We start from the raw sequence: 25,843 nt of genomic DNA, 5'->3' as shown, positions 1-25,843 counted from the left end.
GATTCTGTGTCTCCCTCTCTCTCTGCTCCTCGCCTACTTGCACTCTGCCTTTCTCTCTGTCTCTCAAAAATAAATAAACATTAAAAAAAAATTTTTTTTAATAAAAAAAGAAGTGTTCTTGTTACAGGATTCCATTGTGTGAACGTACCATAATTTATCCATTCTGGAATTGGTGGACATTTGGGTAATTTCAGGGTTTTTTTTGGTCATTACAGTGCTTTGATGAACATCTACATGTCTTTTGCTATACAGGTTAAGAGTTTATTGTGTATATGTAATTGCCAACACTGCTTTGTTTTTGATCTTCAAAAACAATGATTTCATATGGTTTAGTATAGTATCTAGGAGTGGAAATGCTGGACTATAAAACTGTTTTCTCAAGTGATTATGCCATTTACCCTCCCACTTGGTGTGATGAGTTTCTTTGGTCCCACATTTAGTACTGACAGACTTTTATGCTTGGCTACTGTGGTGCATGTGGAGTTATTTCCTTGTACTTTAATTTGTATTTCACTTTGTTACATTTTAACTTCTTTTCATATATTTATGGACCATCGTATTTCCTTTCCTGTGAAGTTCCTATTTGTGATTTTCCCCCGTTTTCTATTGCAGTGTTTGAGAGCTGGCTCTTTTTTACTGGGATGTGAATTGCTTGGTGAATTTAAAATCTTTTGAGCCAAATCTTGGTTTTAGGCTGTGCTTACATGACTAATATGGATGAATTCATCTCAGTTTGCATTTAAACAATTGGAAACTCTAAACTACTGTGTTTTTCTTCCAATAAAATATAGATCAGGTACATGAATTATTTATAATTTTCTCTCTCTGTTTCAGTTTACTTATTTGTAAAACAATGGGCTTTGACTGGTTAATACCTAGTATCCCTTTTACTAGTGTCTTTAATTCATCTAATATTTTTCTTCTTGGTTTTTGAAACTTAGAAATGTTAGTTTTATTATAGTACCAAACTGTAAAATGTTGGTTTGGTTTTTTTTTTCCTTTTTGTTTTTCATCAGAAAATGGTGGATTTTGTTTCTGTGAGATGTGATGTTAGCTTTCCAAGGACCGCTCCTTAGGTTAATGTCCCTGAGAGATATTAGTGCCTTTTACTTTTTTTTTAATTCTTAAAATGCTGTTAAACCTAGAAATTTAATCCTAACATGTATGAATTATTCTTTCTCAGAGTGAAGATACACAACAGCAAATCATCAGGGAGACATTCCATTTGGTATCTAAGAGAGATGAAAATGTTTGTAATTTCCTAGAAGGAGGATTGTAAGTAAAGCATTTCATGAACATTTCTAATCTTTGGCTATATGATTAAAATATATGCTGTTTAATTGGTTAATGGTAAAAATTTCCTACTTTTTATGAATTGGATTAGGAGATTACCACCTATGTTAGCTGTAAATCTAACTTGAATTTTTTGAAGATATGCAGTCTTTGTTGTTTTTTTAAAAATTTTTGTGGAGTCATTTTATATAAAGGTCATGGCAACAATTCACACGTTGCAGGGACATGTAAAATTATAAACTAAGTTTCCCTTTCCTGACTTTAGTCTTTCTCGATTTCTTGTGTATCCTTCTAGAAAATTAAGTTTTTTATGACTAACATATAAAAGTAAAATCTTATGGGATGCGTGGGTGGCTCAGTTGGTTAAGCATCCAGCTTCTGCTCAGGTCATGATCTTGTGGTCCGTGAATTCGAGCCCACTTTGGGCTCTGTGCTTACAGCTCAGAGGCTGGAGCCTGCTTTAGATTCTGTGTCTCCCTCTCTCTCTGCCCCTCCCCTGCTCGCACTCTGTCTCTCTCTCTCAAAAATAAAGAAACATTAAAAAACAAAAAAAAACCCTCAAAACTTTTACTTATGGGATCACACTAGGTATGCTTGTTTGCATGTTACTTGTTTTCACTTAATATTTTGAAAAGCATATAAGCACATTTAGAACAGCCTAGGTAAATGGACCTGTTCATAGAAATTTAGATTACATTCTTTATCTTATTATTGTAAACAAGCCTGAAGTCTGCTTTTCGCATATATATCAGTGTGAATGTATATGTATCTATGTATAGGCATATGTATATAGATAGAATTCAGCTAATACAGTTTTCTGTTTTTTAAAATGAATAAATAAAAATCAGTTATAATTATCTTGCCAACTATTATAAATACTTTTAAATTAATAGATTCCATGAAAGCAGTGTGTTCTCAAAATAGCTTTATAAATGTTCCCTCTAGTGTTTATATAATCAATTTCTTAATATTTCCTCATTGACAATTCAAACACTAAACTAGCTGAGCCCCATTATGAATAATCAGAGATTAGTCAGAGAAACCCACACTTTTCTGTATTTTAATGTGTATGATTTATGTTATGAAAAAGAGTTTGGATAATAAAAAATTCATTCTTTGTTGATCATAAATTATTTTTTAATCATGTAGAAAGTTTACTTGAATTTCTTAAAAGGGTATATCATGCTCCAGTTAAATTTTGCAAATACACATTTACAATTTATAAACTTACTTGTTTTTTTTGTTTTTGTTTTTTTTTTTTTTTTTGGCGAAAGAGTGAGGGAGCTTGAGCAGGGGAGGGGCAGAGAGAGAGGGAGAGGGAGCATCCCAAGCAGGCTCCGTCTGTCACTGTAGAGCCCAGCATGGGGCTGGATCCCAGGAAGCGTGAGACCATGACCCGAGCCAAAATCAAGAGTGAGACACTCAGTGTATCACTCAGCTTAACCAGCTGAGCTACCCAGCAGCCCCTCTCAGCCTCTTAATGTCACTCTTAAGAATCCATCTTAAGTAGCAAATCCATCAATATGGAATCCCCCTATTTTGAATCTCTTTGTAGTGTTTTCTACTCTGATCATTTTTTCTTATTTGTTTATTGTTTCTTACCCACTCTCAGTACCTGGCAAATGGTAGGTACTCAGTAGATAGCTTAATGAATTAATGAACTAAAATTAAGCACCAGCTTCTTTTACTTGTTATCTCTGAAGAAAACAGCCACGATAATTTACTTAATCTCCCAAGTTCACTTGAATGCTATGCCTTTAAATGCTATGCCCAGACATTTTATAAAGGGTTTTAAACACATTGTCAGTTTGCTTGAGCTAATGAAAATGTGTTTCATTTTATCCCTATACCATTCCATTTTTTGGTTTTGTTTTGTCATTTAGGTTAATTGGAGGATCTGACAACAAACTGATTTATAGACATTATGCAACATTATACTTTGTCTTCTGTGTGGATTCTTCAGAAAGTGAACTTGGCATTTTAGATCTAATTCAAGTAAGTTAACACTTATTGTCTTAATACCATTTTTGGCATTTATATATTTTAAAACTTGTATGCTCTAAATTTTCTAAAATGATGTTATGTTTGGTAAGAAATAAATTGTTGCATAGTAGATATTAGATGAGTGAAATGGGGACTAAGGGTGCTAAAACACATGGGTAAATTTAATCAGATTAAGACTAATCACAATTAATTTAATCATGCCCTTTTTTCCTGTTAACGTAAGTCATGCAAGAAGCCCACGATTCCGGATCTCTTACCATGTGTATCCAGATCTGATCCCCAAACCCACCCCTCCCTGCCTCCTGAAAATCTTTCTTAATGTCCCTGGAACTCAAGGTCAGTCATAAGCACATTCCTCTGTATCTTCAACCTCTTTGTTAATGTTGCCTTCACTTTTTTGCTGTAATAAATTACATCTGGCTTCCCTGCTGACACTACCTGTAACCATCTCAAGTAATAACAGTCCTGCTCTCTTCTCTTCATACTGCTGAGCCTGCTAGTGTTTTCTTTGCTTCTTGTTGCTTTTTCCAGACCATTCTCTTGTTTAAAATGCCTCCAAACTTTGTTTCTTGTTTGTAAACTATACCACCTTCTCTGCCCATCCTGTTTGAGTAACCTCTCATCCCCACCTCCTATTTGTTGGGGATTTTATCAAAAACTTTCGAAGGTCTGAGATTCTATCCTACTTGCAAGCTAACAAGTTCACTACCACAGTGTCGTGGATGCCAGCAGAGGACAGGAGACTTCTGGATTAGAAACAAAGGACTTATTCCGAACAGCACAAACAGTAGACATAGTAACAGCATTTGCTTGCACTGGATCCCCACGCCAATCTCCAAAGTTGCCAAAGGGTGACGTTAAGAGGGCCAGATGATACCTGTACAAACAGTGGATTGAGTTATAGAAGAGGAACTGGAATCTTTTATACTGGACACTAATCATGTCGGCCCATGTCCTGGAGGAAAAGAATATCTTCCATGGGTATAGATAAACCTATCTGTTGCTTTGGAGAGAAATACTCTCTATTTTCTGGGGCTGTTTTCTTATACAGGCTTGCTTAAAAAGATAGTCCGCAAAAATAGCAGTCTGTACCTCTGCTTATATTATATGCAGAAATGGCAGACCCATGGGGTCTCCTAAAAATTTTACTCTTAGCTCACTGGCAGTCACTGGTACTACTTGTGTTCTAATTCTTGGTGATTTCAGTATTCAGTATTCATGTGGTTAATTCTCCCAGTACCCTGGTGTCTTCAGACTAAGTATTCCCTTTCATTGAACTTTTGCCTTCTGCTGCACCTGGTGTTCATTTCTAGACCTTGTTTTTATCCAAACTGCCATTCTCCATAATCTCCATTTCAGTTTCCCCTCTGTCTACCACCTTTCTCCATATCGCAGTTTCTATTAATGCAATAATTCCTTGAGCCTGTTGGGACCTTCAGTCTTTTGAATCTTAGCTTTTTTTTTTTTTTTTTTTTTACTGTCCATCTTCCTGATGTCTTATATTCCTTACCCCGCTTCAATTCCATAGTCAGTCGTGATAAATCATAGTCTGGTATACACTTAGCTCCTTTGTATCCAGATGTCTGAATGTACTTGTAGAAAAAAAACAAACATAGCCATTCCACAGGTCTCACTTTTTTTTTTCGAGAAAGAACAGAATATGGGTATATTTTTTAGAAATACAGAGGTATATATATGAGAAGAAAGATCTAAAAGAGTAAAAAGTGGTTTATTCCCCACTGAAAGTACCCATCAGGTGCCTAGTACAATAAAGTTCAGAATGGTGGATCCCTGGGGCACCTGGGTGTCTCCGTCAGTTAAGTGTCTGTCTCCGGCTAGGGCATGATCTCACAGTTCATGAATTCCAGCCCTGCTTTGGGCTCTGTGCTGACAGCTTGGAGCCTGGAGCCTGCTTCGGATTCTGTCTCTCCCTCTCTCTTCTCCCTCCCTCTCTCTCTCTCTCTCTCTCTCTGTCTCTCTCTCCCTCCCCCCCCTTCCCCTGCTTGCACTCTGTGTCTCTCTCTCTCTCAAAAATAAATAAACATTAAAAAAAATTTTTTTTTAAAAAGAATGGTGGCTCCTCACCTGTATCCCCACTGAAAGCAGAAGTCAGTGCTGGAGTGGGGGCTAGACCCCACAGCTGCTCTTATTTTCATTTCATTTCATTTTTTTAATTTACATCCAAGTTAGTTAGCATATGGTGTGACAATGATTTCAGGAGTAGATTCCTTAGTGCCTCTTACCCATTTAGCCCACCCTCCCTCTCCCACATCCCCTCCAGCAACACTCAGTTTGTTCTCGATATTTATTAGTCTCTTATGTGTTGTACCCCCTCCCTGTTTTTATATTATTTTTGTTTCCCTTCCCTTACGTTCATCTGTTCTGTGTCTTAAAGTCCTCATGAGCGAAGTCATATGATACTTGTCTTTCTCTGACTGACTAATTTCACTTAGCCTAATACCCTCCAGTTCCATCCACGTAGTTGCAAATGGCAAGATTTCATTCTTTTTGATCACCGAGTAATACTCCATTGTATCTGTGTACCACATCTTCTTTATCCATTCATCCATCGATGGACATTTGGGCTCTTTCCATACTTTGGCTATTGTTGATAGTGCTGCTATAAACATTGGGGTGCATGTGCCCCTTTGAAACAGCATACCTGTATCCCTTGGATAAATACCTAGTAGTGCAATTGCTGGATTGTAGGGTAGTTCTAATTTTAATTTTTTGCGGAACCTCCATACTGTTTTCCAGAGTAGCTTGCACCAGTTTGCATTCCCACCAGTAGTGCAAAAGGGTTCCTCTTTGTCCACATCCTCATCAACATCTGTTGTTGCCTGAGTTGTTAATGGTAGCCATTCTGACAGATGTGAGGTGGTATCTCATTGTGGTTTTGATTTCTGTTTCCTTGATGATGAGTGATGAGCATTTTTTATGTCTTACATGAAATTGTCTTACATTTTGTCTTACAAAATGTCTTACATTTTGAGTTTATTTTCGTGTATGGTGTAAGAAAGTGGTCCGGGTTCATTCTTCTGCATGTCGCTGTCCAGTTTTCCCAGCATCACTTGCTGAAGTGACTGTCTTGATTCCATTGGATATTTTTTCCTGCTTTGTCAAAGATTAGTTGGCCATATGTTTGTGGGTCCATTTCTGGGTTCTCTATTCTGTTCCACTGATCTGAGTGTCTGTTGTTGTGCCAGTACCATACTGTCTTGATGATTACAGTTTTGTAAGACAGCTTGAAGTCCGGGATTGTGATGCTTCCAGCTTTGTTTTTCTTTTTCAAGATTGCTTTGGCTATTCGGGGTCTTTTCTGGTTCCATACAAATTTTAGGATTGTTTGTTCTAGCTCTGTGAAGCTACAGGTCTCACTTTAAATTTTAAGTTTAAATTTATAAATTTAAATTTATGATCTCCAACCTCGGTGAGTCCTTAATGCTACCCAGTAATCATATTTCCCTGATCCCTCCATCTCCCAGACTCCTGGTCAACTGGTAGGTTCTCCTTTGTCAAAGCTCTGGCACTTCTGGCGTCTTGCTTCCTCCTTCACTGAGAGAACTGAAGCCATCAGAAGAGAACTTCCATAGACTCCACATCTGGGTCCATGCACTCTGCTTTCTCTCCTGTGAGGGAGGAACTCCCCATGCTCCTGCCTAAGACCAGCTCACCCACTTACGAAGCAGTCTCCTCCCCATGGCTCTAGCACTTCTCCCTCTCTCTCCTGAATCCTTTTCCCTCTCTCTCCCCAGTCATTCCCACCAGCTCTAGTACGTTCTCCCATCTTGAAAGAAGTCCTACCCCTACTTCCCCCTTCAGCCACTGCCCCCTGTCTTTCCCTCCCTTTCTGTCAGAATGCCTTAAACAAGGTGTCAGCACACACGGTTTCAGATTTTTCTTCTCTTCTTCACTCTTTTTAAACATACTCCATTCAGGTTTTCAGCTCTGTTGTTGCTAAATCCAGAGGTTCTCATCAGTCCTCCTTTATTTGATTAAGATTCTTTACTTGCCAACCTGGCTTCTGGGCCACTGCACTCGCCTGCTTTTCACCTGCCCCTAGAGGTGCTTCATTTCAGTCGCCTGGTCTCTCTGACCTCTTCTTCGGCAAGTCCCGTAGGAGACACAGAATGTGACCACACACTATCTGCACGGCCACCACGCCGGTCCAGGCCTCCGTTGGCTCTTGCCTAGACTGTTAACATAGGTTCCTGATGTTCTTCCTGCTTCCACTGTCTTTTCTGTTTCATCTTTTCTTAGCAAAACAGCTGGCGATATTGTTGAAATAGGTCACCTCTTACATTCTGAATTCTCCGGTGGCTTTCCTTCTAGCTCCGAGTAAAATCCAGATTCCTTACGATTGACCCATGAGGCCCCACAGGCTCTGACTCCTCTCCCCGTACCCTTCTGCTTCTCTTACTTCATCTTCTCTCTTTCTCCCTTTTGCTCCAGCCCCTGTGGCCAGCTTGCTGTTTCTCAAATAACACCAGCCGTGCCTCCACCTCAGAACCTTTGTGTTTGTTCTTTTTTTTTTTTCTTTTTTAATTTTTAAAAAATGTTTGCTTACTTATTTTGGGACAGAGCACGAGCAGGGGAGGGGCACAAGGAGTTTGCTAGAAAAATAAAATTTAGTTGCTACGTGCTAGTGATATTTTATTTTGTTTATTTTTTTTTTTTATCTGAGCACTGATTCCATTGGCGAAAGTCATGAAGCTGTGTATACACTTGAGATTTTTTGTACCTTTTGTTTGTGATAGTTAAAACTAACTCTGGCACAATAAACAAATGTAACTGCTACAAATAATTGTGCTGGAGTAAGATTATCATGAAGGAGTGCTCTGAACATACATTTTCTTTCTCTTTCTTGGCCCCAGACAGGGCAAAAACATAGGGGCGTGGTGTAGGCACATGGTAGTCAATTGGAGAAAGCTGCATGTAAAAAGAAGTTTTTTTGTGCCAAATAAGTTTCATGGTTTTGCAGTCGGCACAAAGGGGGCATGCTTAGAGATCTAGTTAATATGATAGGGTAATGAGAAATTAACCAAAGCAGAAAACTTTGGCAGTAATTCTGAGTTCCAAAGCTTAAGAACAGTAAAAGTGGCCAGATTAAGGCTTTTGGTATCAAATATTGTTAATAATGGAAGAAAAAAAAAGGACAAGTGATAAATGGAGCATTTCATATGCCAAATTACTCTTGATCCATAATTTTCAAACTAGGTTTTGAGAAAGAGGTGGGTGTCTGAGTTCCATGAAGCCACAAAGTGATCATAGCAGACATTCTTGCTCTTTTTTCTTTTTTCCCCATTTTTTAAAAATTTGTTTTTGAGAGAGAGCACAAGCAGGGGTGGGACAGAAAGAGGGGGAGACACAGAATCCAAAGCCAACTCGGCTGTCAGCACAGAGCCCTATGTGGGGCTCGAACCCACGAACTGTGAGATCATGACCTGAGCTGAAGTCCGACGGTCAACTGACTGAGCCACCCAGTAGCCCCTGCTCTTTCATTTTTTAATTGGTGGTGAAGAAATGATGCCTTTAAGATATATATGTTTGTAATATGAGGTAGAATAGAAATTTTTATAGTATTTAAAGCTGTAAGAGGAAACTTCAAAGAAATTTTGAGTTTGAGGTGAATGTGCCTCACGAGCCCTTAGACAGCTACTTAATTTCCTCCTGGGGCCTCCGTGAGAAACGCTGCTAAGTTTTATTGTGTTTTGTTTTCCCAAAGGCTTTTCTAGTAAAGAAAAAAGAAGCAAACTTACTTATGTATGAATTAGGTAACAGTTAAGGGTTAATCAGAACCCAGTATTGCATTGCCTTTTAACTTTGTTCATTAACACATTTCTTGGTTTATCCCATATAGGTAGTAGTTAATTCATTACACTATTATTTCATAGAAACTTTGTGTTTTTTAGAAAATGATTTGTTAACATGAAACTGTGTTTTCTATTTCTGTCTCACTTGTCCACAACTGAAGGGAGTGGTAGACATACACAGTACATTCCAAAACACTTTTTTATTTCCTTGAGCTAGCTACTAATGTTACAAGAGGAAAAAAAGGAGAAAAGCAATCTGTTTCAAATTTACTCTGTAAGAGAAAGATTGCAGTTAAGAAAGACTAAAACAAATATGAATTTTCCTAGAGACCAATCAGAAGTATTTTATATTTGTGTCCTGGGATTTAAGCCATCATCATTATTTCTTTGTTTCTGTGACTGATCTTAATGGTTACGATAGTTTAGTGGTTATATCTCAGAAGAGAATTATATGGGGAGTTGTCAAAGAACAAATATCCTGCATCAAATCTGAAATAAATTCTATCACACCTTTCTGGAAAGTGGAAACTGGGTCTGTGTTTTGTAAGATATTTTAGCCATTACTGTTCAAATGTTGATAATTTCTCTTGATACTAGGTAAGACACAGAAAAGAAGATTTCAGGAGTATTGTGTCACTTAACTATTACTAATGTAGCTTAGAGCTGTTATTCTAAGAGAGTCCAATTGAGTTATCAAATGTTGATCTGTCATGTCATAAAAAAAAGTTCTGTAACTTCCCTTACAGGGACAGTTAAATTTACCGCTTACCACCAACATGTTGGAGGTTCTGTGGTTGCTGTCTTTCCCCTGTGATTACCAGGGATCGTTAAATACTTCAGAGGGAGTGCTGAGCATGCATGAGGCAGTCACTTTAAAAATGTTGGTTGAATGAACAAAGTTGGAAGGGAATAGCTTATAGCTTCTTCTGTTTCATGAAACAGCTAATCAGAAGCTTAGTTAGAGCTGATTTTCTTGCTTCGTCCATCCTCTCTCTAGCTTCAAGAAAGTCAAGTGTAATGTTAAAAGTAGAAATGGAAAATTATAAATCAAGAGAGTTTAGATCAAAACTTCTTGGTCTTGTATATTCTTTAAAGAATTGATCAGGAAAACAAAACATCTATCTATCTATCTATCTATCTATCTATCTATCTATTTTATTTTATTTTATTATTTTTTTAAATTTTTTTAATGTTTATTTATTTTTGAGACAGAGAGAGACAGAGCATGAATGGGGGAGGGTCAGAGAGAGAGAGGGAGACTCAGAATCAGAAGCAGGCTCCAGGCTCTGAGCTGTCAGCACAGAGCCTGACGCGGGGCTCGAACTCACAGACTGTGAGATCATGACCTGAGCCGAAGTCAGACGCTTAACCAACTGAGCCACCCAGGCGCCCCTATCTATCTATTTTAAATAAGTTTATTGATTTATTTTGAGAGAGAGAGCCCAAGCAGGGGAGGGGCAGAGAGGGATGGGGGACAGAGGATCCCAAGCAGGCTCTGTGCTGATAGCAGACAGCCCAATGTGGGGCTCGAACTCATGAACTGTGAGACCATGACCTGAGCCGAAATCAGAAGCTTAACTGACTGAGCCCCCCAGATGTCCCAAACGTCATCATATAATTCAGAAACATGCTAGATTTTGCTTTTTTTTCAATGTTGAAAATGATACCATTTAAATGATCATTGGGAGCATGTATTTTTATGCAGAGGTTTTGTGTTTCTGAGGTATGCATATGCTGTCCCAGATTTGACTTTTTATCTTTTGTGAAATCTGAGAGAAGGCATCATCACTAAACTCCCTGTGGAATTTAGGCCACTGTATCACCAAATTGAGTACCATCAGCCTCTGTTTTCTTTTGTCTCTTTTTTTAATTCTTTGTAAGTAAGTTGGGGAAATGGTGATCCTTTTTGTTTGTGATACATACTATTCGAGTGTGATATTGACTGCCATATAAGCAAATTTCAGACTTGATACCTGGCTTTTTTTAGTCTTTCTGTTGTAGCATGTCTTCATTGGAAGCGTTAAAATATTTACAGAGTGAGAATGAGAGGTTCATTAAATATTGACAGTGGTTGGTTGAGTTATTTATAAGCAGTCATATTGTCCTCAATTAATTTATTATGCCAAGCTGATAATAAATGGAGGCATAAAAGTTCACTAGATAATTCCAAATTCTATTACAGTTTTCTGTACCGCATGTAGCAATTACCTCAGCATCAGGTCTTGTTTGGTTGTAGTCAGGACAAAATTGAGTATTAATGTTGCAGGATTTTCTACCTCAATACTCGGGATTCGTTGTCTTGCCACTTTGCAGGATGAAAGAGGTGGACAAAAATTGAGGAGCAGGCAAAAGTTATTAGAGTGCAAGAAAAGAAGAGTATTAGGAGAGCTCTCTTTACAGAGAGGGGGGCATTAGAAAATGAATACCCAGAACATAAGGCCAGGGTCCTTGTTTGATAAGGTTCTGATCAGCCCCCCTTCGTCCCTTCCCCCTAGTTCCTTCTCAGGTTCTACCCTTATTGGCTTGATAGCTCTAGGTGCTGGGTTGTCCATTCCTGATTGGCTCGACTCCATTGTGTGAGGGGTCAGACTGGTCGTACTGTCCCTCGTATAACATAAGTTTCATGGTTTACTTTTTTTAGTTAGGTACCTTGATTGTCAAATTCCTGAGGGGAACCTGAGGCGGGGAGTAGGTGGGCTCTGTTACATTCTTAAGAGGAACCTTACACCCAAGGGGGTTTGCTGTGGTTAGACACTCGTAGTACTGTTACAAAATATGTGTTTTTCCCCACCCAGGGACCTCAGGTCCTAACCTTTCCCTCTCTGCCTATTTTATCCTGTCCTTCCCTATTACACTAACAGCTGAACTTTTCTTTAGGTTAAAAAAGATGTTTGATCATACATGGTGTTATAATATGTATATAAACCAGAGCTCCATGTGTAGCATTTGTTGTTGCTGTGGTACTGAATGTTAGACCGACTTTTGTGAAATTATTTTACTTATGGCTGCTGATGCTGATTGAGCTTGTCGTTTGATTTTAATAGACCTTGAATTTTTTCACCTGTATAAAGCATGCCTATTTAATTTACTTATTTATTCCTTCCTTCCTTCCTTCCTTCATCCATTTATATTTTAGAGAGGGAGAAAGTGTGTGTGCACACAAGTTGGAGGAGGGGGAGAGAGAGAGAGAGAGAGAGAGAGAGAGGGAGAGAGAAAGAGAAAGAGAGAAAGTCTTAAGCAGACTCCACACTCAGCATGGAGCCAGATGTAGGGCTTGATCCCACAACGCTGGGATCATGACCTGAGCTGAAATCAAGAGTCATCAGATGCTCACCCAGGTGCCCCAAGGGTGCCTATTTTAATTTGCTGCCTATAAACTTCATGAGGTTGTTAGAAAGATCAGTGAATTAAAGCAAGCTAGTTATGGTTAACATCATTCAGCCTCTGCCCCTGTACTGGCTGTGTAACTTTGTGCAAGTTACTTAACCTCTTTGACCTTCATTGACCTCATCTACAAAATGGAGTGATAATAATAATGCCAACCTATAGAGTAGGTATAAGCATCAAAAAAGATACATGAAGCTTATGGCTAAATGACTGACGTGTAGTAGACAGTGGTTTTTAGCTAACTTTACCATTAAAGCGTATATTTATAAGGAAGGCATACAAAGTATTATTCCATTAGTATGCAAATTGAATTGGATAAGGAAGTTCTATTTTATCTTATTTTTATGAGAATTTGTTAATCTTTTTATCCTCTATGTTGTGTGCTTAGAATGAATTTTATATGGTGATAGAGTTAGCCACTAAGAAATTGACCTAATTGGAGGAACTTGTAAGTCAAGAATACTTAAGTGAACTCTGACTGGCGTGAGGTGGTATCTGAGGAGGGCACCTTTTGGGATGAGCACTGGGTGTTGTATGGAAACCAATTTGACAGTAAATTTCATATATTAAAAAATAAAAAAAAAAATAAAAATAAATAAAAAAAAAAAAAAAAAAAAAAAAAAAAAAGAATACTTAAGTGAAGAAAGATCCCGTGATCTTCCCTTTATCACATAGGAAATTGTGCTAGGTGGGTGCTGCTGGACATAGAATGGTATGCCAGTGGAAGCCTCACTGCCTACCACCCCGTGTCATTGTTCTCTTTTATTATAAGGCTGTGCTTGAAAGCACCTTGTTAAGTAGCATACTGCATCAAATTTGGGCTCTCTAGGTTATTTTTAAGAATTATCTAGGAAGATCAGCTGACCAGCACTTAGGGACTTTGGGAAGTTGCAGCTCCCCTGGGCGGCGGGTGCCGGGAGATAAACCGCTGGTCCATGGGAGGATGAGTTCTGGTGCAGTTCCTCTTCTGACGAAAGAGGGAGCCCTGGCCCAGTTGGCTTATTTTGCCAGCAATCCAGAGTGATTACTTGGGATCATTTCAGGAAAATTTACACTTGCTACACCATACCTTAACCTGAGTATTAAAAGTTTCTGTTTTCAGTAAGATTCATTTCTCATATACATGTAAGAAACCAAAAAATGTTTCTATAAACAATTCGTTTTCTATCTTATTTTTACTGAGAAGTCTATTTCCCAAAATTGGAAATATATTCACTTTTCACTTATTTACACTGCTGCTTCGTGATAAATCTTGGTATTGAATTTGAAGATTCTTTTCTAATTTACCTGTTAACTTTTCAGCCACCCTCTAGGGAGGCATCATAGAGTCAGGTTGGTGTTTGGAGTCAAATGGCATGGATTTGAATACTGCCTCTTGCCATCTAACAGTTATATAACTTTGAGCAAATTACTTAACTGTATCCACTTATCCATTCCCAATTCTCTCGTCTGTAGGTGCTGATAGGCATACCTACCTTAACAACATTGTTGTAAGAATGAGAGCTAACGTGTATAGTTGGCATAGGGCCTAGAACATGGTAAATATGTTATTATGTAATTTCTAGTGGTGAAGAAAGTATTTAAAAAAAGTTTTTCAATGTTTATTTTTGAGAGAGAAAGTGTGAGTGGGGGAGGGGCAGAGAGAGAGAGAGGGCGACAGAAGATCTGATGTGGGCTCCCTGCTGACAGCCGCGAGCCCGAAGTGGGGCTCAAACTCACCGTGAGATCATGACCTGAGCTGACGTCGGACGCTCAGCCAACTGAGCCACTCAGGCACACCTGTAAAGAAAGTATTTTGGAACTCAGGTACTTAAAGTCAGAATTTTGGAACTAGAAAAAAATAAGATTTATTTTTTTCTCCTTTTAAAGTAGGTTTGAGGGGCACCTGGGTGGCTCAGTCGGTTGAGCGTCCGGCTTCAGCTCAGGTCACGATCTCGCGCTCCGTGAGTTCGAGCCCCGCGTCAGGCTCTGGGCTGACGGCTCAGAGCCTGGAGCCTGTTTCGGATTCTGTGTCTCCCTCTCTCTCTGCCCCTCCCCCGTTCATGCTGTGTCTGTCTCAAAAATAAATAAATGTTAAAAAAAAAATTTAAAGTAGGTTTGAGAGAGAGAGAGAAAAACTCAACTTATCTTGGTGTTTTTCTTTGACTTAAGGTGAATTCCTAATTTGCCAGGGTAGGATGGTTGGTTTTCAGGGAGGAATTGGTAATACAGGAGGAGACTCATTAAGCTTGGGTTTTCAAATTTTCTTCTTCTTTAAAGTTTTCAAAAACATATGTTGAAATTATTTCATGCTTACAAAAGAGTGACAAGTACAATACAAAGAATTCTTGCATATCATACCTTCACCCAGATTCCCTAAATTTAACATCTTCTATAACCACAGTATAATGACTAAAATCGGGAAATCAACATTGATATAATACTATTATCTAATCTGCAGACCTCATTCAAAACTTGCCAGTTGTCCCGTTATTGTCATTTTTCTCATTCAGAGTTTAATTCAAGTCACGTACTGCATTTAGTTTTCACGTCTCCTGAGTCTCCCTGACTCTGTAATAGTTCATCTTTGTCTTTCATGCATTCCATGTCTTTCATATCTGGAGCCTTTGAAGAGTACAAGCCCATTATTTTATAGAATATTCCTCAGTTTGAGTATACCACAGAAGTGCTGTTAACATCCTTTGCAGTGCATCGTATCAAGAGGGACAAGATCTCATTTTGTCTCACTATAATATTTATTCCGACCCCTTGGTTAAGACCGTGCCTGCCAGGTTCGTCTACTGTAAACTTCTGTTATCTCTTTGTGCTTGAAAGTATCTTATGGGGAATAATTTTGAGATGATGTAAATATCCTTTATCTAATCATCTTTTTGGTCATTAATTTCAGTTTGTATCAATGATTCTTGCCTGAAGAATTAGTGTTGTGGCGTTTGCCAAATGGTGATTTTCCAGTATGCCCTCTGTATTGACTAGTTAAAATTATATAAGGAAAATCTTTCTAGGTTTGCATTTATTTTATTTTGTTCTAAGTCATATCAATTGTACCATATACATGGAAGAACATTTTTTAATTATATGTGGGAGAATATTTTTCAAGATCAGATATGATTTTTAGATCAGCTTTTGCTTGTAAGTTTAAATATAATTTTAATAATCTCACGAGTTGCTTTTGTGCACAGAAGGAAATGATTCAGAGGCTATTTTCATTTTCAAAATTAGTATTTTGGGCACCTGGGTGGCTCAGTTGGTTGATTGTCCAACTTTGGCTCAGGTCTATGAGTTTGTGAGGTTGGCTCACAGTTTGTGAATTTGAGCCCTGCCTCAGGCTTTCTGCTGTCAGCATGGAGTCTGCTTAGAATCCTCTGTCCCTCTGTCTCTGCCCCTCCCCTGCTTGTGTGCGTATACGCTCTCTCTCTCTCTCTCTTAAAAATAAACATTAAAAAAACCAAAATTAATATTTGGTTGAAAACCCTGGTTCTTCCTTAGACTTCTAAATCCAACATACAAATCATATTAAGTCATTTTAATGGAAGGGCTCCAATATAATTAAGTTTCCTATGGTACAAGAAGTCCGCTTTGCACAATTCTGTGTTCATGTGGGTGGTAGAAGTATTGAAAGTTAGTTTTTGCTTTATACTATTCTGTATTTTCCAAATTTTCTAAGTAACTACTTACTACATTAAAATCAAGTACTATTTCCTGTTGTTGGAGGCAGTATGCCTAGTGAATAAGAATTTGGGTTCTGCAGTGAGACTTTCTTCTACTTACCCGGGTTAGTAGTTAGTTGACTTTTTGCTAATCTAGAACCTTTCTTGCTGTAAGTGGCCGATAATAAAAGTATCTGCCTTATGACTTACCATGAAGGAGTAAATAAAATAATATATTTAAAGCGCCTGGAACCATAGCAATGACATAATAACATGTACTCAGTAGATTTTGGCTATTATCATTAACCTTTTTTTTTTTTTTTAAGAAAAACAGAAATAAGTCACATAGAAAGAATCCTTGATGTGAACTCTTTTAGAATCATTTTGATGTGAGAGTAGAAGACAGATTGCCCTCTCATCAACTTTTAATTTTTACATGCTGAGGTTGAGAGTTTAATCTGTGTAAAGTACTGGTACGAGGTAAATGCACAATAAATGGCTCTGTTTTTACTAAGACTGTCCTCATCGGCATGTTAGCGTCCAGGTCAGGTTTGGTGGAAATTCGGTCCAGAACCCAGTCATATTCCAAGTTGAGTGCCATTTACACACCTTAAGCACCGTATTTTGAAGATCCTGAATCTCCATGCAGTAGTACGTACTGGAGAGTGTCCCTAGGCTGTATTCATCGTGTTCTTCAAAGGCCATTGATCTGGTTTTAAGTTCATTTTGCCTTCCCCAGCTCTTCTGGTACATTTTTTTTTTTAATGTTTTTATTTATTTATTATTGATACAGAAAGACAGAGCATGAGCAGGAGAGGGGCAGAGAGAGAGGGAGACACAGAATCCAAAGCAGGCTTCAGGCTCTAAGCTGTCAGCACAGAGCCCGACGCAAGGCTCGAACTCATGGAGTGTGAGATCATGACCTGAGCTGGAGTTGGATGCTCAGCCAACTGAGCCACCCAGGCGCCCCTCTTCTGGTACATTTTTAGTGGCGTTTTTTTGATTCTTGGCTTGAGCTAAACCAGTATCTCTCTAGAACATCTTGCTGCTGACTAAAAACAATTTTTTTTTTTAGATCTCTTGCCATATTATTAGTATTCTTAAATTTGTGCCTCCTATTTTGGGGTTTAAGACTTTTTCTATCTTATGATATGTCTATTTAACATTTACATATTTCACTTAATGTTATAGATTTCCTGCTGAAATCTGATAGAAATCCTCAAACTCAGAAAAAAAAAATTATATTTTACCTAAAAACAAAACTCTAAAGGGAGGGTGGGGGGCTCCTGGGTGACTCAATTAGTTAAGTGTCTGACTTCAGCTCAGGTCATGATCTTATGGTCTATGAGTTTGAGCCCCTCGTCAGGCTCTGCTGACAGCTCAGAGCCTGGAGTCTGCTTTGGATTCTGTGACTCCTTCTCTCTCTGCCTCTCCCCCCCACACACTCTGTCTCTTAAAAAATATATATTTTTTTAAATAAAGTTGGGGGGGGGGTGGGTCTGCCACGTAAGTGATACTGCTTAAGGATATTTTGTGGCTTCTGTTTTACCTAAGGCATATTTTTATTTCTCCATATTATATACTGTATATTATATACTGTATATTATATATACATATATTATGTATTATATATACATATATTATGTATACATATATATTATATACTGTATATTATAATACTAGCCAACATACATATTCTTGAAGGGAGACATTGTTCTAAGCCCTTTATGTGTATTCATTTTTTTTTAATGTTTTATTTTATTTTTGAGAGACAGCACAAGTGGGGTAGCGGCAGAGAGAGAGGGAGACACAGAATTTGAAGCAGGCTCCAGGCTCTGAGCTGTCAGCACAGAGCCTGATGCGGGGCTCGAACTCGAGCTGTGAGATCATGACCTGAGCCGAAGTTGGACGCTTAACTGACTGAGCCACCCAGGTGCCCCGATTTTTGATTGTTTTATGTGCTTGAATTCTCTCATGAGAGTCTCAACTTAATACCCTGCTTATGTATTCCCAAGATAGCTTCAACTTGATTTCTTTGGCCTTTGTCCTCCAAGAGTTCATTTTCTTGTCATTGAGTGTGGCTTTATTTTCATCAATATATGTTTAATTTTTTTTTTAATGTTTATTTTTGAGAGAGGGAGAGACAGAGACAGAGCATGAGTGGGGGAGGGGCAGAGAGAGAGAGGGAGACAGAATCTGAAGGCAGGTTCCAGGCTCTGAGCTGTCAGCACTGAGCCGATGGGGGGCTCAAATTCACAGACTGTGATATCATGACCTGAGCCAAAGTTGGATGCTTAACCTCCTGAGCCCCCCAGGCGCCCCTATATATATTCATCACTAAAACGACTGTATGGCAAAGGTACCATTATTATGTCCAGATGAAGAAACTGAGATTTAGAGTTAAATAACTTGCCCTAGATTTCATAGAGGCTAAGCTGGAATTTTAATAGAGACATGCTTGCCAAAGCTTATGCTCTTACGTTCTAAGCACTGTTAAATACTAAGCTGCCTCATAACAGATTCCGGTTACCTTTGTGGCCTAGACCCAGGTTTGTAATTAAAGATAAAGGAAACAGAAGAAAATTTTGTTACAAGGGCACTGGGAAGGGAGAGTATTTCTATGTGGATGTGAATCTGTTTTTTTTGTTTCTTTTTGGAAAATTAGATAATTATTAAAATGCGGGAAAACTTAAAATATGATTCTCTTAGTAAATTAATATTTTCCCCATTAACCTTTGAATTTTTGGAGGGCAGAGATTATTGAGTTGCTGCTTAGTAGATAACCGTTCTATTTAAATTGACCTTAAAACTTGTATCATTTTTATTTTTTTATTTGTATCATTTTTGTTAAGCTTATTTATTTTGAGAGAGAAAGAGAGAGAGAAGGAAGTGGGAGAGGGACAGAGAGAGAGGGAGAAAGAATCCCAAGCAGATTCCACCATGGCAGCACGGAGCCTGACGTGGGGCTCGATCTCTTGAACCATGAGATCATGACCTGAGCCAAAATCGAGAGTCAGACACAAATGACTGAGCCACCTAGGCACCCCAACATTTTTATCATTTTGAAAATGAAACATAAAAGTGGTGCCTGGGCTCAGTTGGTTAAGTGTGTGGCTTGATTTCAGCCCAGATCATGATCTCACGGTTTGAGAGGTCCAGCCCTGCATTGGGCTCTGCGCTGACAGCGCAGAACCTGCTTGGTCTCCTCTCTCTGCCCTTCCCCCACTTGTGCTCACTTTCTCCCTCTTCCTCTATCTCAAATAAGCTTAAAAAAAAATGAAACGTAAGAGAGTGGTATTTACCATGTCACTTTTAGTACTTTGTTCTTTTTATCTATTTCCTTGTGAAATATAATGCAGTCACAACTTTGTTACTATTTTTTGTTCTGGCTAGAACCCCAAAGGCCCATTAATTCGTTGTTCTTAATTTCTTTACTTCAGTTTGTAGATTATTAGTTTTGTCTTGGCCTTGTCCATATGACACATCAGTGTGTGTATCTATATACAAAGCTCCAGATTTCTAACTATATTAAGAATTTTTGCTAAATCAAAATAAAATTAATGGAAACTTTTTTCTAAAATTTATTTTTTAAGTAATCTCTACACACAACATGGTGCTCAAACTCGCAACCCCAAAGAGTCACGTGCTCTATGACTGAACCAGCCAGGCACCCAGTGGAAGAGGGTTTTTTTGAAGAGGGTTTTTGATTTGTTTAGACCAGACGTAGCATTTAAATGTCTTAAATCTTAAGAATTCTTTTCCTAAATTAAGAACCTGTAGTTATAATGACATTGTACTGCAGAACACTTTTTTTTGTATTTATATTTTTCAAAGGTGGTATTGTTCTGGTTTAAATATAGGCAACATTTTTCTTTCTATATTAATAAGCATATCACAAAGGCCTGCCAGCCTCAGCAGGTAGTCACCTTGCTTTTATATCAGTGTTTACCTACAGAATTAGACTTTTCTATTTCTGTTTCAATTTTATAATCCTTGCATGTTTTGAACAGCCAGATGAACAGTACTGGTTTCCTTTTATTAGATGTGTTACGCACTTTATCAAAATTATCGAGCTAGATCTGTGAGGTAATCCAAAAAGGTAGGTAGTTTTATCACTGTTTTCTATGAGGTTTGGGGGAGTAAGTGATGCTGAAGCTCACATAGCAAGGTAGCAACCGAGTTGGTTTCCTCACCACTAGACCCTACTGTCTCTGACAGGCCATAATTTTTTGCTACTCCATGGTTTGCCACTGGCTCACTTAAAGCTACCAGGAAAATTGTTTTCACTTTGCCCAACATAGTCTGCACATTGATTCAGTGGGTTCCACTGATCTTTTATAAGTGTACATAAATGGAGGGAAAGTATTTAGACAGCATTTTCACCAGGATAGTCATCTTCTGATGGCTAAAAACCAATGGCTTATAGTATATGGGTAATGAAACCAGGTAATTTGGAAAAAGTAAGCATGGAAAAATAAAGACATATTAGAAACTTTTGACTCTGATGGGTAGGTCTAATAATGATTTTATTTATTATTTTTTTAATTTTTAGTAGGCTCCACACTCACTTGGGGCTTGAACTCACGACTCTGAGATGAAGAGTCGCATGCTTTACCAACTGAGCGAGGCATCCCTAATAATGATTTTAAATTAAAGAAGATTAAATTCAACCACGCCATACACAAAAATCTCCACTAGATTTAGTCGAAACATGAAAGATAAAACAGTAAAGCTTTTGTTTTCTTCTGGGAGAATATCTTCTTGATGTTACTGTAGGCTAAGATTTCTTAAATTGGACATAAAAAAAAGATTAACCTTAGAGACTGATAAATTGGAAAATATTGAAAGTGAAAACTTCCAAGAACGTTGGTAGAATAAAAAGGCAAGCCACAGAGTGGGAGAAGATATCTGTAATATGTATAGATGACAAGACTGTATCTAGGATAATTTAAGAATTTTTAGACACTAGCAAGAAAGACCGATACAAAAATGAGCAGAAATCTTGAACAGACATCACAAAGAAAGATATCTAAATGGCTGATAAATATGAAACAGCGCTCAGTGTCATTACAGCTATCAGGGAAATACAAATTGATGTTACAATGACTTACTGCCACATATCCATGAGATTGGTTAAAATTAAGAGATGGACAACATAACGCTCTGACAAGGGTGTGTGATTGTGGGAACTCTCATATACTGCTCTTTGGGGTATCCAGCTTTAGAATTGCTTTGGAAGTCTGTTTGAAGCCGTCTGCTACCCTGTGACCCCACAGTTCTCCTGTGTGTGTGCACTCAGTGGGTATGTGTGCATCCATTCAGTAATAGACACGAATAAGAATATTCCTAGTAGTGCTAACTATAATGGCTCCATACTGGAAACAACCCAAACTGTCAACAGCGAAATGGATAAATACTTTCATGCAATGGCATACAGTAGATGAGAATGAATGAGCTATTAGGTAATAGTTGAATCTCACAAAAATATTGATGAATAAAAGGCACCACTCACAAAAGATTGCATACTGTGTGATCCCATATAATATAGTTCAGAAATAGGCAAAACGGGTCTGTTGTATTAGAAAGAAAGTGGTTACCTTTAATGGTGATGGTGACTTACTGAAGTATGAGAGGCTTCTGCAGTGCAAGTAATATTTCAACACCTGATTTGGGTGTTGGTTACACAGGTATGTTTACTTTGTGAAAATTCATCAGGTTATATACATTGTTGTGATTTGTGTACTTCTGTGTATGTATGTTATGCTTCAGGAAAAATTTCCTGGATCTGGGGAGCAGAAGTGAAATGGCTTTACATACTATAACTTATTTAATTATGATGTTATAAATTGGAATTCAGATCATTTCCAACTTAAAGGTACGGTTTCAGAAGTAATATTTTCTACTTTATCAATGGGAAAAGTTTGTTTCTTCTCACATTCTTCTAAGAAGTTCAAGTTTGTTAAGCTTGTTCAACTCTTTGTTCAAGCAGCGTTATCCCATTCAGTGCTTATAAGCAAGAATCTGCTATAAAAAGAAGGAAAATGAATCTGAATTAATTTCAAGTAGAGTGAATAAAGTCATTCCAGGTATCATGTCACTAAGACCTTGAGGAGAAATTAAGATAAAGTTGGGAGGTTGAGTGGATATTCTTTGTTTCCTACCTACCTCAAAAAATTGAAATTAACTGGAAACTTTGAGGCTGACCCCTGTATGCCCCCACAGTTGGTCATCTGAATAATATGCATTCTCAAAAATGAAATTGTCGAGTAAAACTGCATGTTCTTTGTTACTTATAGACCTCTTACTTCTAGTGACTTTAGTCTAAGCCAGGGGCCAATAAACTACAGCAGGTCAAGTCCAGCTTGCTACACCTTTTTGTAAAGTTTTGTTGGAGCAGAGCCATGCTCATTAAAACAGTTTTTTTTTTTTTTAATGTTTATTTATTTTGAGAGACGAGTATGAGCGGGGGGGGGGGGGGGGCAGAGAGAGAGGGAGACACAGAATCTGAAGCCAGACTCTTGTTAGCACAGAGCCCTACAGGGGGCTCGAACTCATGAGCCATGAGATCATGACCTGAGCCGAAGTCTGACACTTAACCAACTGAGCCAGCCAGGCACCCCCATGCTCATTGTTTATATATCTATATAGTTGCTTTTTGTTGCACCATATGGCCCACAAAGCTAAAATATTCATTCTGTGGTCCTTTGTGGAGAAAGTTTGCCAACTCTTGGTCTGAGAGATATTGATTATAGTCCTACAGTTCCTTGTTTGTAATGTTTCACCTATCTTACCATCTGCATGGATGGAAGGAACCTTGGGTTAGAGATCTGTGTAAATTGGCCTGAGATATGAGTAGTTTAGCAAGACGCCTGCTGTTTGCATTTTACTCCTTGTCCTATGGGATCACCTGTGAATAAAGTAACCATACGTTTCCATTTGGGAGTAAGTCCTTCTTTATATCTTTCGTTCCAGGCTGTTAAGAAATTATGATAACATTGCATTCTATTATAGCTTAATAATCATAAAATTTTAGCTGCTCCTTTTTACTCCTCATGCCCCCAGTTTGTATGATAAATTTTGTGGTCATCCTGTCTGTGACAGTAACCTTTGAGAAGGGTGGTGGGAATAGAGATAGAAACAGAGTGACAGCCTATCCAAGGGAATTTAAGAAATTAATTTTCAAAAGTTTGTGTCTAAGGTCTTCAAGACCATCTCATTGATTTGCTAGGATTCACAGGACTCCAAAGTTGCTGTGCTCATGGTTAGGGTTTAGTACAGTGGTAAGAAACAGGAAAAGCACATGAGGGGATGTCTGGAGAAAACCAGGCACAAGCTTCGATGTGTCCCTTCCCACTGTAGTCACACAAGATATGTTTTAATTCCCCCAGAAATGGTATGTGTAAAGTGTTCGCAATCAGGGACAGTCACTCCTAGCCTGTGTGTCAGGATTTTTGTTGGGGGTCAGTCACATAGGCATGTGGCACCATTGTGACTTGACCTTGCTTACTTAAGCTCTAGAACCTCAGAGGTAAGGAGTTGTTCATCATAAATCACATTGTTAGCATAAACTGTTCATTCAGACTGGTATACAGTGCAGCCCAAGGACTCAGGCATGCCAGAACATACTTATCAGAACTTTGCAGGGGCTCAGAGCTCAGTTCCCAGGAGCTAGTCAAGGGCTAGTCTGGTAAACAGGCCATTTTGGGGGATGTGTAGGTTTTGAGCCTCACAGTCCTGTTGCGTTAACCCTTTCCCCCGCAAGGCCCTACAAGGTATTCAAACCAGAGCTTGAACTCAGGTAAGTCTGATTCCAAAGTCTTTTTTGCTTTTTCCATAGATAATTTTGAGTGATCTTTTATCCTGAATTAATTGCTTATTACCAACTGGATGCATTAGATGTGGTAGACTTGGACTATGTCCATCTATCATGATAAATCTTTCCAGTAAGTTTTCTTTTTTCCTCACATGAAGATAGGGAGCCTGATTTGATTATTTTTTTCAACGCTTTTTAAAGTAATGGTGCTAAGAATTTCTAGTTTTAGTTATTTTCAGCGAAGTTTATTTTGTTTTGTATGTTAATGTATTGAAACATAGTTATGAGGAATAGCGTGTAATTATTCCTGTTGCACTTAATGCAGTATTTAATTTAAAACAAATGTGATAGCGGAGTTTAGAAAAGTGTTCACAATTAAGAATTGTCTCCTTTGTAGATGGTAGGTTTGAATGAATTTATACAGTTCTCAAGAGCTCTTAACCTTTTTTTCTTTTCTTTTTCTTCAGGTGTTTGTGGAAACGTTAGACAAGTGTTTTGAAAATGTCTGTGAACTGGATTTAATTTTCCATGTAGACAAGGTACTCTTTCTTATTGTTAAATCTTCTGAGCTCTGTATCTAAGACAAATGTTATTTTGTATTTGTCAAAGTAAAAATGGATTTAGTGAATAATACTATTTTTATTCCTTATTTATTTAGTGTAACTAATAAATTATGTTTACTATGAACCAGGCACTGCGCTTGGTGCCGAAGATTCAGACCCTGGCCAGAGGAATCCACATCTAGAGGAGGAGACTGTGGCATTAATTAAGTAGCAGTGTGTTGAGTGTTAATGGAAACACAGCTGTCCCACCTGCCTCTGCCCAGGGGGATGTGAGTGGAGGAGATTACATTAAAGTTGGATTTTTAAGGATTAGTAGATATTTCACTGACCGAAGTGGAGAGGATGGCTCTGGAGGCAGAGATATAAAATACAGGCCTTTGGTGTGTGTGTTGTGGGGGGTGGGGGTGGGGTGGTATTGATTGAGAGGCCTAATTTAAGTGTCTTCAGTGCACGGATTTTGGACTTTGTTCTGACACACTTTAATTTTTTTAATAAAAATATGTATTGGCATTTATTGTTGCCTTGTTTGTACATTGGTTTTTGTTTTGTTTTGATTTGGCAAGATCAGTTTTTTCTACATTACGAAGATTGGATTGGATTGGATTGGTGGTAGGTGGGAGATTAAAGGCAGGGAAATCCGCTAGAAATCTTTTTGAGGAGTTCCAGAAAGAAGAGAAGTAAGACAGTACAGTAGGGATGCAGGAGGGTGAATTGATAAGACATCATGGTCTGCTAAAAAGCTCCACTTACCTATAGATACCATACATGAGAGGAGGGAAGGATTGCTGAACTTTGTAGCCAGTATTTATTACCTGGTGCTGGTGATAGGGAATTTGGGAGGAAGAGAGTACACTTTTACCACACACAGGTTTTTTTCTTTATTAAGCTTATATAATGTAACAAGGTTTTTTGTTTTGTTTTGGTTTGGTTTTAGTGTTTGTTTCTTTTTGAAAGAGACAGAGTGCGAGTTGGGGGAGGGGCAGAGAGAGGGGAAACAGAATCCAAAGCTCACGACTGAGCCACACAGGCCTCAGTAACAAGTTGTTTTGAATAATTAATCCATTGAATAAAATAGTCTGAAATAATATGCTGAAAATTTTAGCAGAAAAGGTGATTTTTAAAAATCAGCTTTATCGAGGTATAATTTACACACACCAAAATTCAGTTTAAAAATTTTTTTTATTTATTCTTTTTAACATTTATTTATTTTTGAGAGAGAGAGACAGAGCATGAGCTGGGGAGGGGCAGAGAGAGAGGGAAACACCGAATCTGAAACAGGCTCCAGGTTCCATGCTGACAGCACAGAGCCAGAAGTGGGGCTCA

At 38.2% G+C, this 25,843-nt stretch overlaps 1 protein-coding gene across 5 annotated transcripts in view; it reads left to right on the top strand.

Annotated features, from left to right (window-relative positions):
- AP3S1 (adaptor related protein complex 3 subunit sigma 1) overlaps positions 1–25,843 on the top strand; it is a 73,024-nt gene that overhangs the window by 23,748 nt on the left and 23,433 nt on the right. For 3 of the 5 annotated variants that reach the window (XM_060636333.2, XM_060636336.2, XM_060636337.3), the window contains exons 2-4: positions 1,184–1,275; positions 3,177–3,288; positions 24,425–24,496. In XM_060636333.2, coding sequence (XP_060492316.1) covers positions 1,184–1,275; positions 3,177–3,288; positions 24,425–24,496 — 276 coding nt within the window. The remainder of the gene's footprint in view (positions 1–1,183; positions 1,276–3,176; positions 3,289–24,424; positions 24,497–25,843) is intronic. The other 2 variants (XM_060636334.2, XM_060636338.2) reach the window with 1 other exon arrangement.

The sequence above is a fragment of the Panthera onca genome, chromosome A1 (assembly GCF_046562875.1).
Source record: "Panthera onca isolate mPanOnc1 chromosome A1, mPanOnc1 haplotype 2, whole genome shotgun sequence".
Taxonomy (NCBI): domain Eukaryota; kingdom Metazoa; phylum Chordata; class Mammalia; order Carnivora; family Felidae; genus Panthera; species Panthera onca.
The sequence above is the reverse complement of the archived record's forward strand: the minus strand, read 5'-3'. Positions and strand labels throughout refer to the sequence as shown.